This window comes from Cupressus sempervirens, chromosome 11, assembly GCF_028749045.1.
Source record: "Cupressus sempervirens isolate cs-2001-9-10 chromosome 11, ASM2874904v1, whole genome shotgun sequence".
Lineage (NCBI taxonomy): Eukaryota > Viridiplantae > Streptophyta > Pinopsida > Cupressales > Cupressaceae > Cupressus > Cupressus sempervirens.
Genome location: NC_143128.1, coordinates 622,586,591 through 622,600,399, shown reverse-complemented (window position 1 = coordinate 622,600,399; position 13,809 = coordinate 622,586,591). Strand labels below are relative to the sequence as shown.

The 13,809-nt window shown below is 35.3% G+C and overlaps 1 protein-coding gene across 3 annotated transcripts in view; it reads left to right on the top strand.

Annotated features, from left to right (window-relative positions):
* LOC149531241 (Transducin/WD40 repeat-like superfamily protein) overlaps positions 1 to 13,809 on the top strand; it is a 132,537-nt gene that overhangs the window by 52,005 nt on the left and 66,723 nt on the right. For all 3 annotated transcript variants that reach the window (XM_089808169.1, XM_089808168.1, XM_089808170.1), the window contains 5 exons: positions 12,641 to 12,741; positions 12,836 to 12,902; positions 13,029 to 13,128; positions 13,215 to 13,331; positions 13,437 to 13,574. In XM_089808169.1, the coding sequence (XP_089664295.1) occupies positions 12,641 to 12,741; positions 12,836 to 12,902; positions 13,029 to 13,128; positions 13,215 to 13,331; positions 13,437 to 13,574 (523 nt within the window). The remainder of the gene's footprint in view (positions 1 to 12,640; positions 12,742 to 12,835; positions 12,903 to 13,028; positions 13,129 to 13,214; positions 13,332 to 13,436; positions 13,575 to 13,809) is intronic.

Here is a 13,809-nt window from a genome sequence, read left to right as displayed (position 1 = left end):
TAATTAGGATTATCGACTGTTGACTACCAATTCGAACTAAGAAATTAAGAATATGAGGTCTCCTTTTATTTTTCATTTGTTTTTATCATTTGTTCTTTTATTTTTAATTATTGTTTCTTTAAAAAAAGATTTGACATATTAATCGATTAATATGAGTATATATAGTATTTGAATAAATTGCTATATGTGATTATTATAAAAGATTTACATGATATAGATTTTTATGAGTACATGAAATTAGTAATCTAAAACAATTAAATTGTGACTAGTGTGTTAATTGTTTACTATTGTTTAATATTAAAATATTTAATCTATATTATTAATTATTGCTATACTTAATTCATTCTATTTTAATATGTATAATATTTAAATTAATTATTTTAACATATTTATATTTTTATATTCTTAAATTTATACAAGATGAATTTAATGGTGATTTTTTTCTCAAACCAAACTTTTTTCAAACTTTTTTGTTGCCAAAATCTAACTCGAACTCAAACTCGAACCTTGTGACTTAGGTAGTAACTGCAAATGACTTATTAAAGGAGCATCAATGCCATTACAAATTAATCCATTCCACTTGGACGATTCAGAAAACTGACACCAAACATGAGAATGGAGGAAATCTGAGATTATGTTTGGCATTTTATACAAGCAATGATAGCGCAAAAGGGAATTGTCTATACAGTAGAAATACCATATATCTAGGAACAATTCATAAGATACAAATATAACAATGGAAGCCATATAATGATGATGATCATAACTGAGAAGATTTTTGTTAATTGAATATTGGAGCTCAGACTAAGTAGTGCTCATGTACTATCCAACCCAAAAATATTACAATTTAGTGAACTTGTGCTATTGTTCTTCCTGGGGACTCCTGTACTAAAACCTTCACGGCAGCAATGTAAATGCTCCTATATACAAATAATGAAGAATTAATACACCAGTAATTGATGCAGGAGCATCTTGCATCCAAAATAAAGGGGAGACATGTTGAATGTAAAATTTAAAATTAAAAAAAAAAAAAAAAAAAAAAAAAAATCTGGAGGAGAGAGAAAGTGACGAAAATAGAAGGAAAAATAATTTAAAAATAAAATAAGGGAAAAAGGAGAAAAGAGGAATTTCTATTTTCAAGGTGCATGGGTGGCGTAAATAGAAAATAATAAAAATAGTTGTCATTCCATTAATCGAGGTGTGTAGGTGGAAATTTTAGAAGGTTTTGGATAAATCATGTATTTAATATTTGTTGGGTGCTTAGTTGTATTTGGGTGGGAATTTAATATTTATTTAAAGGTAGTTGTATTTACCTTTTATCCCACATTGGTTGTGTTTGTAATGTCTTGGGTTAGAAGTGCCTATTTAAGGAAGGCTTATTATCATTTGTAATCAAGTTCGGAAAATAGAAGCTTTTCAAGTGTAAGCTCTTGTAGTGAATTTTTAAGTATTAATGGATGTTTTGTGAAGCATTTTTGTCATCTCTATCTCTATATTGTTGCATTCTTGGTTGTGAGTTGTTAGAGTGGTGTGGCCCTCTATCAAGTGGTATCAGAGCGGACCTCCATCAAGTGGTATCAGAGCTGTACTCCATCAGTAATGAACAATGAACAATTCATGACAATGTTATTTGCAACCCGATAAATATTGCTTCAATATTTTGTTCCAATTATAGCCAAGGGCCATAGTTCACTCTTCAATGATAAATGCCAAGCTTTATAAGCTTGCTCTTTCATGTTTGTAGTTATTGGCAGCCCCCATACATGGAGTATATTTAAATCAATGAAACCTATTATTATATTTGCATCCACGACATCAGCACGTATTAAACATCAATTATAAAATAAGCTAAATTTATTCTTGTACACATTGCAAACATTAGGCAACCGTCTGAAAGATTTTAGTAATCCTCGATCTGTTCTATGCACAAAAGTATCCAAATATTTTAGTAATCCTCAGAATACTTTAATGCACAAAAATATTATGATCAGCAATCAGTGAACTGAGGAAAAAGAATACCTAGCAGTATATGGTAAAAGGAATAGACTGTGTGAAATTGTTTATGAATTCTCTCAGAAAAGAGAGCATAAGCAGAAAAAATGTATTTCAGAAATAAGAAAGTGTAGAACAATGATGTGGGAAATACTGCTGGATAACATTTCAACATAGACTTGTAATATAAATGGACTCGTGCAGGCATCCATTTAATATGTTGGAGATATATGGAAGACGTCAAGAATTACATGATGATAAATAACGAAGAGCATAAAATTTATGTTAAATACAATTAGATCTCTTACACATTCAAGGAACATCATTGGACAAGTAAGGAAGATACTCAAATTATAGGGCAAAGCTTCATACATCTTTGTGACTGGTATGTACAGTATTGTTTATTTTGATTATGCGTAATAATAAATTCAGGTAATGACAAAGTGTCACCATTATTTAAACATTCATGTTCAAGACTAGTTGTTATTTCTAAATCTGAAAGGAAAAGAAGAGATGCATTCAGGGAGAGACCTGTGCAAATCCAACCAATTGGTTGTTTCCAAGACAGGGTAGAGATCAGTGACCCTGAGTGCCTTATGGAGATGTCCAAGAAAGGCTTAAGGGCTTGGATCTATAAAAACTTGAGGGAAATTGTTGAGTTTGGTGTCTAAGCAACCTATTGTATCTCAACATTCTCATGGACTGGAATAATAAACAGGATAGCATAGACTTATCAATTCATATGTAGTTTATTACTAATTCACCTATAAGGGTACTCTCAGGAGAGAGAACAAAGGTGTATTTAGGGAGAGGCTAGTGTAAATTCAGCCAATCGGTTATTCCAAGATAGGGTAGGGATCAGTGATCCCGAGTGCCTTGTAGGAAAGCTTCAAGAAAGGCTTAAGGGCTTGGATCTATAATTTTCGAGGGAAACCATTGAGTTTGATGTTTAAGCAACCTATTGACATCATATGTTTTCTTCTCAACTAACAATAGTAATAAGAGCAAAATAAAACAAGCATCTTGCAAGTAGGCCACCTCATGTGGATGCTTAACACCCACCAATGAGGCCAAGGGGGTCAAAACTCCACTCTTGGGCTTAGTATGGGATTGGCTTGAACTAATTTATCATGACTCACATTTTCTTGAAACTTATGTACCAATGATCACTTGTGGTTGCGGGATTCTATTGAAGAATTTTTTTTGTAAATCTTTTCCTTGATCCTAGCTTATTACAAATTTTAAATTGTAAAACATTGATCAAGAATGCTTGCATAATGTGTCTGCATCGTGTCTACTCTATGCCTTCATGCTATAATGTGTCTACTTCATGTTTTAATGCATTCATGTGTCAACTTCGTGTTTTCATTCATTCATGTGTCTACTTCACGATTTCATGTACTCATGTGTTTACTTTATGCATGTGTTTTTCATGCATTATGATGTGTACTCTATGGATCCCTTACATCTTCTTGCATCCAATTATATACTTTGTGTTGAAGATGGTAGCTGCGATAGAGATCTTTATCTTTGAAAATCTGGAGGTGATTACTGTTATTGTCACCTTCAACTGAAAAAGGACACTAAAGTTTAATTTGTAATATTAAATGTAAATGACACGTGTCATTCACATGCATTGAGGCATGAATATTCAAAGAGTTATAATTAATTATACGAGTTATGGGAATCTGAAGAGACCTTTGATTATAATGTGAAGTCTCTCCTATTGTTATATATTTTCATCAAGCAAAGGATATTTTACACTTGAACTTTTATGATAAATAAAATGATATTTTGTTGTGTGGCTAGGTTTTTCCCTTCATTCTAGAAGGGTTTTCCCAGGATATTTTTGGTGTTTATTGTTTCAATTTTTGCTCGGTTCTTATTTCTATTAATCATCATTGATTTTTGGGTTCTAGTTTTAACATGGTATCGGAGTGAGGTTTAGATGGAAACAATAAAGAAGTTTGTTTTGTTCTATATCTTGTGTATCTATTTGATTGGCTATATTTTAGCATATTTGAAGTTTGTTTGTTGGTGGGAATCCATGCTCATTCATTTGCTCAATTTTGTCCATGGTGAAGAGTAAATCGGATGTGATGTTCTGATGGGAGGGCGTACTCCTCGTCAGTGGATTACAATTCAATTTTTCGTACGTCATAGATGATGCAGAGTTGTGACGCTGCTGTCACCACAACCTCTTTCTTTATAGTCGGGTGTTGAGCTAGTGGGTTGTAGTTTTTATTTTGCATGCCTTCATAATAGATTTTTTTTATAATCATGATTGATTTGTGTAGAAACTAGTGAGGCTTGTTCATATCGAGGTCCAAGCTCTAGCAAAAATAAGGGCAAAATGGTTATATCATTCACAAACATGGGCGATGATAATGTAGAGGACACAATTATGAAGGATGTGAGCCAAAACCCGCTCTTGAAATTAAAAATGTGGTCACGAAGGAGAAAATGGAGAAGGTTGGATAAGCGAATTCCCTGGGATGTCGGTGAATTGTGAGGAATTGCAATTGATTATCCAAGACCCCCATCTATCAAAGAAAGTAGCACTTTGTACTGGCAAAGAATCGTGGTTTCTTTTGCTTCTGTTATCTCTTCTTGAAAAGTTGTATCACTTAGTAACGGGTCTTCCAAGGTTGAAAGACATCTTGATTATGCTCATGTATTTTGATTAATCTTGGCTTTTCAGCTTCTGGAGCAATGCCCCAAACTGCCATGGTTTGGGCATCAATGTTATACCTTGACCCTCTTAATTGTCCATCTATACTTACATCCTCAAAAGATATAGATTTATCCTATCTTTTGATCTGATCCAGCATAAAAGAGGAGCTCAAATCTGAACCAGGAAGCAACAACATACCACTTTTCCTTACTAAATATCTGGCCTCCTCCACAGTAAGAGTCTCACTGTCAGGATTGATGGAACTCCAAAATTTTGCCTCCATTTGAAACATAATGTTGGAGACTTGAAGAAATATTGTCATTTATGTCAATATTGATCAAGGATTGAATAACACATCGAGGAGATTTTATTGATTTAGATCATGAAATCAATGCACAAAAGTACTAAAGACATCAAATATGCCTACAACTAGATAACAAATCTCAATGTTATTTACTGCAAATATTGACCATATTATGTGGTTAATATATTTAAATCACCCAGTATCAGCTTCAAATTGGATTCCACTTGTGAAAGATATAACTGAACCCTACAGATTGAGCAACTTACAACATAGAAGTTCAAGCATCCCTGGCCTATTCAGCTTCAGAATTGTTTCAATGCGTAAAAACAATCTTCCTCGATCGGTATTTCTTGGAAACTTTTGAAGGTTCCTATAAATATTGTATATCTAGACACATGCAATTTCAAAGCTGTCTAATAAATATTGACTCAGAAATAAACTTCACCAAAACTGTCCTCATTTCTGTGAAAGACTATTCTGAAAATCCATAGCTCTTCAGGCCAATAGCAGTTTAAATTTATATGAATATATTCAAAGTATGTTGACATAATGATTACTCCCAGGTTTACAGGGGTAAATATTATGAGCAGCAATCAGAACCATAAAAGTAATTGCAGCAGAGAGATCACTATCTGAAAAGTGATAAAAGATACATACAGGAATCACTGGAACTCAGAATCATGAGGAAATTTGGGAACAAGGTGAAGAGCTTTGATAAGAATGGAGAAACTCATCCAGAATTCTCAGAAATGTCAGATATGTTATATTGTTGTCGCGATTATTCGAGGGAACATTCAGTTTTCAGGCATTAAAGATAATGAGAAAGAAGATAGGCCTGTTGAATCTGGGAGGCATCATTGAAGTGGGATTCTATTTGGAGGCTTATACCAGCACTCTGTATTGGATTTTGAATAGACTTTTGGATACCACCCGAAGTCATGGCACTCTGTATTTGAGCGGCAATTAGAAGTGATCAAGGATTGAGCTAAGATCTACATCGAACAAACACATAATGTGTCAAACCGAACCAAAACGGCGTTTGGAATATTCAAGGAAATCTTCACCGAAAATATGTGTAGTAGCGATATAAAAGAAAGCCCAATCAAAGTCTTTCATTGCCGAGTGGAGATAGGTCAGTTTTTCATGCCAATAAGCAACAATAATAGTGTATATAACTCAACCATTGAAAGGCATCGGGAGCAGTCTTTTGCGGAAGGCACTAAAGTGTTGAGTCGGATTTCAATTGCGTGAGGAGCCTCAGTAAAAAATCTGAAGACATCTGTTGGCTTTAGCGTTATATAGCAGGCAAAACCTGACACAACTCACACAGGATGGATAACCAGGTTTGCAATGATGCCATGAACGTTCATGAACGTTCTTGGGCCCATTTGGACTGAAGATAAGATTCACGGGAGTCTGTAACTCAACAAAATTACTAATGCATCGTAAGCGAGACCAAAAGCGATCCTGTGCGCAAGCAAATACTTTTCCGGCATGAGAGAGAGATGGGAATAAATTAAAATTAAGAGAGCCGATGAACTTCAAATAAAGTTAATAATACTAAAGCCCAATGATGTAAAATTATTTGGTACGATTAAAAAAGTATAAAGTATTGGATCGTAGTTTAGAAGTAATGCTAATTATTTAATAAAAGGATATGACTTTTCATTATGAAACGTAATGTCTTTTTGTATATAAGGATATATAAGGAGTAAGAAGACGTTGTAAGAAAGGGGGATAGATCCGAACATTCACACATTCATATTGAGAAGAGGCATTTTATATTTATTGTAAGGAGGAATAAGGGTTCAGTATGATTTTATATTGAAGTTCCATTATTTTATTATTATAAAGTTATTTTATTTTAATAATAAAATAAAAATGTTCTTTGTTTATTATTAATGGCATAGAGATTTAAACTGAGGGGAATCGTCCTTCATAATTATATTGTAAAATTATGTATATGATTTTGTTATCAGATAAGTGGACATGGTCAATTAAGCATTTTAAATTTGATCATCATAGGTGTTGTGAAATATTTAATTGTTTCCGCAGCTATGTCCAGTTTGTCTCAGTGGAGTTAAAATTCAATCTGGACTAATTTAAGATTGAATTATAATTGGTCTGTCGCATTTGGATTATCAAAATTGTTGGCAGTACAAATGCATTGAACATTATGAAGTTGTATTTAAAAATTCTCTGAAGTTGACTCTATCACCCGGATAAGCAAAGGCACTGGTCTTTTTATTGAAGTCAGAAAATTTATACATTCCTCCTGCAAGCATCAAATTCATTATTTACAAAATTTATACAAAACATTCAATCATCAAGTATTCAGCATCCATTTTCAGTTTCATTCTGATCGAGGTCAAGGACCTTGCCAGCTGAGGAACTCGTAAAGTTTAAATTCGCTATAGAAAACCCTTGAATTGGGTAGTCAGTGTTCAAGGTGAAGGTTAACCCGCCTGGGTGTAGCGGAGCCCGAAGTGCAGGGGAATCTAAGAGATTTCCGTTCGTTGGCCAGAACTGATTGAGAAATCCTATCGGAGAAGTGGCAGGCTCTTGGATTTCCAATCTGCGGTTTTAGGAACCAACAAGAATCATATGCTTGCAACTATCCTACTAGCTCTGCCACGTTTTCCTTAGAATCTCTTGGTTGCAATTGTAAGAATAATTCAGTTTGTTTTAATTTGAAAAGAAAACTCTTGAACTCATCAGATTTCACACAGTCATCATCGCCCAAAAACTCTTCAGCTCAAATGTTCCTATCATCTATCATTTTAGCTTCAATTTCCAACTTGATAGGAGTCTTCTCAATTTCAATGGCCTGTCTCATTAGAAATCTTTTCCTTAAATCATATTTACTTTTTCTTGGCATGATCTGGAGGGCCTTTTCTCTAATCTTTTGTGGAATTATAATCAATTTTTGCTTCTTTTCTTCCTCCTTGGGCCCAAGCTGACGTCTCAGGTTGTTCTTCCCCCTCATCCATCTAACACAACGTCTCGCTCAAGAGACTCAGGCTCTACTATGCCTCTCAACTCTGCAAACACTTGAGACATAATCTCTTGATAATTCTGAAGGCATTTATTGATCCTGTGCAAATATCTCCCTTCATGGTAAAAACCTTTAAATGAAGGATCAATTCTCTTCATTTCCTTCTCAATCACCATAATTTCTCTCCATTTTGAGATATGATTCCTGCATTTATCTTCATCTAAAATATCAATTATGGTGACCTCTTTCCATATGGGTTTGCTCTGGAGCAAATTGTATCCCCTCATTTGTCTTAGGGCACTCTTGACAACACCATTAGGATCATATGTCCTTGCAAGTGTAGTTGGCAATTTAAAATCTCTAATAAATGCATCAACTTCCTTAGTTGCATCCTATCCTATATTAAAATCCCCAATCTTGAAATTTCTACAAAGAAAAGTCCCCTTTCGAATAGTGGGCCCTAGATACTCTCTATTCATTAGAATCAACTGCCAAAAGAATTCCATAATTCTCAACTTCTCAGGGAAGTATTTGGGTAAAAGATGGGGTGGCTGTGGGTATCCATAAACCCTTAGTATAGTACAATTTAAAAAAAGAAAAACACTTCCCCAGTCATGTCCTAATTTGCGGTCTTCATCATAACATCTAGATGGTTTAAGAAATTGTCTACCAATTCTTGGGACCCTCTTAGAAACAACACCTAACATGTTTAAAATGGGATAAACAAAATCATTGTAGAAAGAAAGAAATTGCATAAGGGTAAAATTTGTTCCATACTCTTGTCCACCATTGTACTGGTAAAGTCCCTTCCATATCTTCCATTTGTTCAATGAAGATGGGTTGCTATAGCCAACATTTTTATATAGGATCAAGTGCATCAGCAATGAGTACTGGTGAAACTTAAAATTCTTCAGCTCTCCTTGTTGTGCCGCAACAATCTCATTGTGAATAACACTTATTATATGCGTGACATAATCATACCCTACATTTGTGAATTGATCCTTTATATTGATAGCCATTACATACATGGCACCAGTAGCATTCGTAGTTCCATCAATTCCCAATACTTTATTTAGGCCAAAGATGCTATTTTGGAGATGCTTGTTGAAATATTTAAGAGGCATGAAATCCCCTACTTTCTTTGGAATTTAACCCTTTTCCTTCAAAGACAAAGGAATATGCTTTCTCATGACTCGTCCAGTGAAGAAACTTTTCTGTGTTTGAAAAGTCCTTTCAAGTTTCTCAAACTCAATTACAACAATCAGGGGTCCTCCTAGATCAAAAGCTTTTGTGAAAGTCTCCTTGCCTAACGTGCACAATACACTTCGATCCTTGTTGTGAAATGAATTGCTGATTGGATTATATGCTTTTATATGCTTTAATCAACCCTTTCACCAAATCCACATTAGCAAAAACTTCTGGCATTACAAGCTTACCCAGATTCCTAGTCCAAGGATTTGAAGCTGGATGTTTGCTCTATCTATTCTCATAAAAGAACCAAAAAAGCTCATTTCCGTTTGTATCAGGCACAATTGCATCTCTATAGAAGCTGTATGGATCTCCTAGAGCATGGCAATTCACAGATTGTGCATTTGAAGAAGTTGGTAGGAAGTACACCCATTCATCTGCAAAGGGACTGGGATTCTTGGCTTTAGTTTGACTTGAACTGGCAGGAACCTCTTCAATCTCTGCCTGAACAATCAACTTTCCTTCCTCTCTTGTCATTTCTGCAACTCTGATAGACTAATTGAATTCTTTTCACAAATTCTCTTCTCTGCAATATCAACCACTTCAAAATTATGACAGAAATTCCATTACACCAACTTCTTAAAAGCTTCTATGAGTTAAAAGTGGCATTAATGGCAATCAAGGCCGCATGCATGAAATCTTCCAAATTTCCAGAAAGCACTTTCATTCATATTTTGCAGCAATTGTGCTGCACTGTCATCAATTTATCTTCTATCAACCACTATACCTCCCCTTTATTTTGCGTTAAAAAAAATATTTGGTCTCAATATAAGACATTTTGGCTAGGAAACTGCGATGCTTCGATTCACTTCTTCTTGACCCTAGTTGTGCTTTCGCAACCGTCAATCTCAACATGCCCCTAACCTTTACCAGATTGCACTTTGCTTCACTTCGTGCTCATCTCCACATCTCAACAATGTCTTGACATTGACTACTAGTTGTTACGATGCTGCGCCAAACTGCTAGCTTCATATCTCTATTAGCCCGGAACTTCGCAACCCTAAACACGTTCCCAGTTAATCTCCACTTTGCTACTGTCAGCTACAAATGGTCTAATGAAACCGAGATGTTGCACTTATCATTTTATCTCTTTCTTCGCAACATGGCAACCTTATGTCTTAATTGTTAAGAATGCTTTGAGAAGTCACGCTCAACCTTCATTGCACCATCGCATTCTTAACTTAATGCTTAGACTTCTCCTCTGCAAGGTAGTGCTTAACACTTTATCTAATCCATCGTGACATCACAACGGTCAAGAGACTAAGGCAATTTTAAGTGGAGATGTTGTGCTTTGGCATTCCTCTAATCCTTATCATAGCTTCGCGGCTTGAAATACTAAGGGCATTCCTCAACAAGCGATGTTGCGATTAGACTGATTTTCCTTTTGTCTCTACTTTGCAACTCAAAACCTTAACCATAAGCATACACTGGAGAAGTAGTGCTTAACCTTTTAGACTGTCATCGCTGCCTCGCAACTTCAAATCAATTCATAGATGAAACCACAGAGATGTTGTGCTTATAGTTTATCTTATGACCTTCGCAACATCACAACTTGTAGTTTCATAAAAGCATTACCATCAGCGATGTCATGCTTAACAATAAACTTTACCTCTTCACAACTTCACAAACTTATTCACAATTGTCAAGCAAATTGCAGTGACATAATGGCCACAATTTGAATCCTTTGGATGGCAACCTTGCAGCTTGAAATACTAACCTTAAACAATGATCAGAGATGTTGCGCTTGACCGCCTACTACCACTTTGCTACATGAAGCCTTTAGTCTCAAACAAGCACTGCGAAGCCGCGCAATTCCTTCATATCGCTAGATCGCAACCATAATTTCACAACTAAGGCAAAAGCTGGAGATGCCGAGATGCACATGATGTTGCCATTTCGCAACTTAAAATTTAAAAGGTTTGATTTTTCATTGTGAAGTTGCAAACATCTAAGAAACTTTTGAAAACATAAGTCGGGATATGAAAACATTTGGATGAAAGGTAAATGGTATCTTAGATCTAGGGCTTTGAAACTTTAATGCAAAAAGACAACTAATAAAACAAAACAAAACCCTTTTGTACTGTAATAGGCCATTACTTCAAGGATCTAGCAAAATTTTATCAGCCTATAAAATAGGACTAACACTCACTACTTGGATAAGTCTGCCTAGGGGGCCTTGCTTGAGAATGGCATTCTATGCGGAGGACTTTCTCGAGTTACAGGACGAGATCATTGTTCGCTCCTTGTACCTATCTTATGGCTGGTCATGTGCTCCATATTTCTCTGAGTTCCTTCAGAGTGGGCTGACATAGGCTTTGCATTTAGGTTGACCATTAGTTGGCTAGAGACAATAGGATCTGCCAGCTTTGTGACATGGGGGTGGTAAAGATTGAAACTCTCTTTATTTTTCGCTGCCTCATCTACTATGAGATCAGAGGGAGATTCTATTGCTTGTTTAGGGAGGCTCAATCTCTCCCATCCTTTTTTAGATATATGGATTAGAGGTGCTTTTCTGTCTATCTTCAAGAGACACGAAGGCTTTGGGACCTCACTCTACAACAACTATTCCCCTTGAGACCGCACTTTGGTTAGCTCATCACCTCATTCTTTATGGTGGTATCTCCCTCACTAGGCACCAAGTGGCTGCTTCATCCTCCTTCTAGGTCTCCTAGGGATGTGAGACCTCGAAGATCCTCCACTCAGCAACAACCTTCCAGCTCTTCCAGTAGTCCTCGGAGACAGCTTGGGGTTCCTTCTTGCCCTAGTGGCTATCCGTCGGTTTTGAATATTTTCCCAGTTACTAGGAGCAACTAGCTGAGTTGTTTGGTTTGGTGGTTTCTTCTTTCCTTTGTTCTATTTTATTTCCCTAGACATATTTGGTGCTCCTGCTGTAGGCTGTCTTTCTGCTTTGTTTTGGCAGTCCCTTGGACCTTCTTGTTGGTCTTTTGTTGGACATTAATAATTTTTTCTTATCTTATGTAATATTGTAATTATAGTTTAATATTACTAAGTGTTATTTACATTTATTTAATTGGCAATTTGATTATGGCTGCAAATATATATTTTCAAGATGTTTACATTTGTTTTGTATAGACAAATTCAATCCCTTTGCTGGATCCACCAACTAAATCCACAAGCTTGACCCAGGATTAGAACTACAACTAGCAACATAGAAATTTGTTGATGGAGTGTATCACAACTGTTGTATTTTTGGGTGAAGCCTGAGCAGATTATATTGTCTTATACTGTACCTTACAATATTTAATAGAAGTATAACCATTTTATGGTAACATTTCAACTTAATAAGCCTTTCACTTATTGTCCTGACTCCTACTTATAAGTTATAACTTTTTGCAGTTTCCATATTTTTATCTTTAATTTCCCCTAGAAATAAGTAAGTTTTCTTCTTTTCTCTCTCTGTTTCCAGAATGATAAAGACCATATATAGCAAAAAGTATGGTGTTGATTTGATTTGCTTCACCCACCACCCAACATCAGTGCTTTACTCTTCAAAGAATGGCTGGGATGGTATGTATGCTTGTGCATTCAACCTTCTTCGGATTATCCATTTATACAATTTAAGAGTATATTTAAACGTATAATCACAATGCTCTCTTTTCAGAATCATTGCGACATCTATCCCTCATGGACAATAAATATTTGCGATATTTCAAGGGTCATCATGACAGGCATGTAACTTTCAGATGGTTTGACATACACGTTTAATTATTTTAATAGATTGTAATATTTATGCCAATAAATACTAAATTTCACCAATTACTTGTCCTCCAAATATGTGTTGATTTTTTTATTAGGGTTGTTTCGCTTTGTATGTCACCAAAGAGTGAAAGCTTCATGTCAGGCTCCTTGGACCGTACTGTTCTTCTTTGGGATCTAAGAACTGATAAATGCCAGGTTTGTGTTTTTAAAAATTGCATCTTGTTCAGAGATATTATCATCATGGTTAGTATTCAACTTTTGATTTAAGATGATGTATTCAGGGCCTAATCCGTGTAAGAGGAAGACCTGCAGTAGCATATGATGAACAAGGACTTGTCTTTGCCATTTCCAATGAAGCAGGTTTTATTAAAATGTTTGATATCCGATTATACGATAAGGTATGAGATATTTACAAAAAAACTCTGGCTTTTTCAATTTTTGTTTATAGTTTGTTTCAGAATTATGATTTAGTTACATGTTTAATAGTTTATTTTTCAATTCAGGGACCATTTGAGACATATGTTGTTGAGAGAGAAAAATCTGATGCATCAGGGATAAAGTTTAGTGATGATGGAAGACTAATGCTTTTGTCTACCATGGGTGGTAATATACACATATTGGATGCATATCAAGGGACAGTGGTGAGATGCTTCATATGTTTATCCATGAAACTTAATGTTTACCAACTTCTGTACTTAGTCCTAAGGAATTTTGTGCAATGACATATTTAGCTGTCAAAGGTTATGCATCCATTCCCCTCTGAATCACAGATGTTTATTATTCAGGCATAAGTCACAATTATTTTACACATACAAATAGTAAGTCCTATCTTTGTCTATAATATGCAATGGCCCTTTTTAATATGCAATGCTGAGG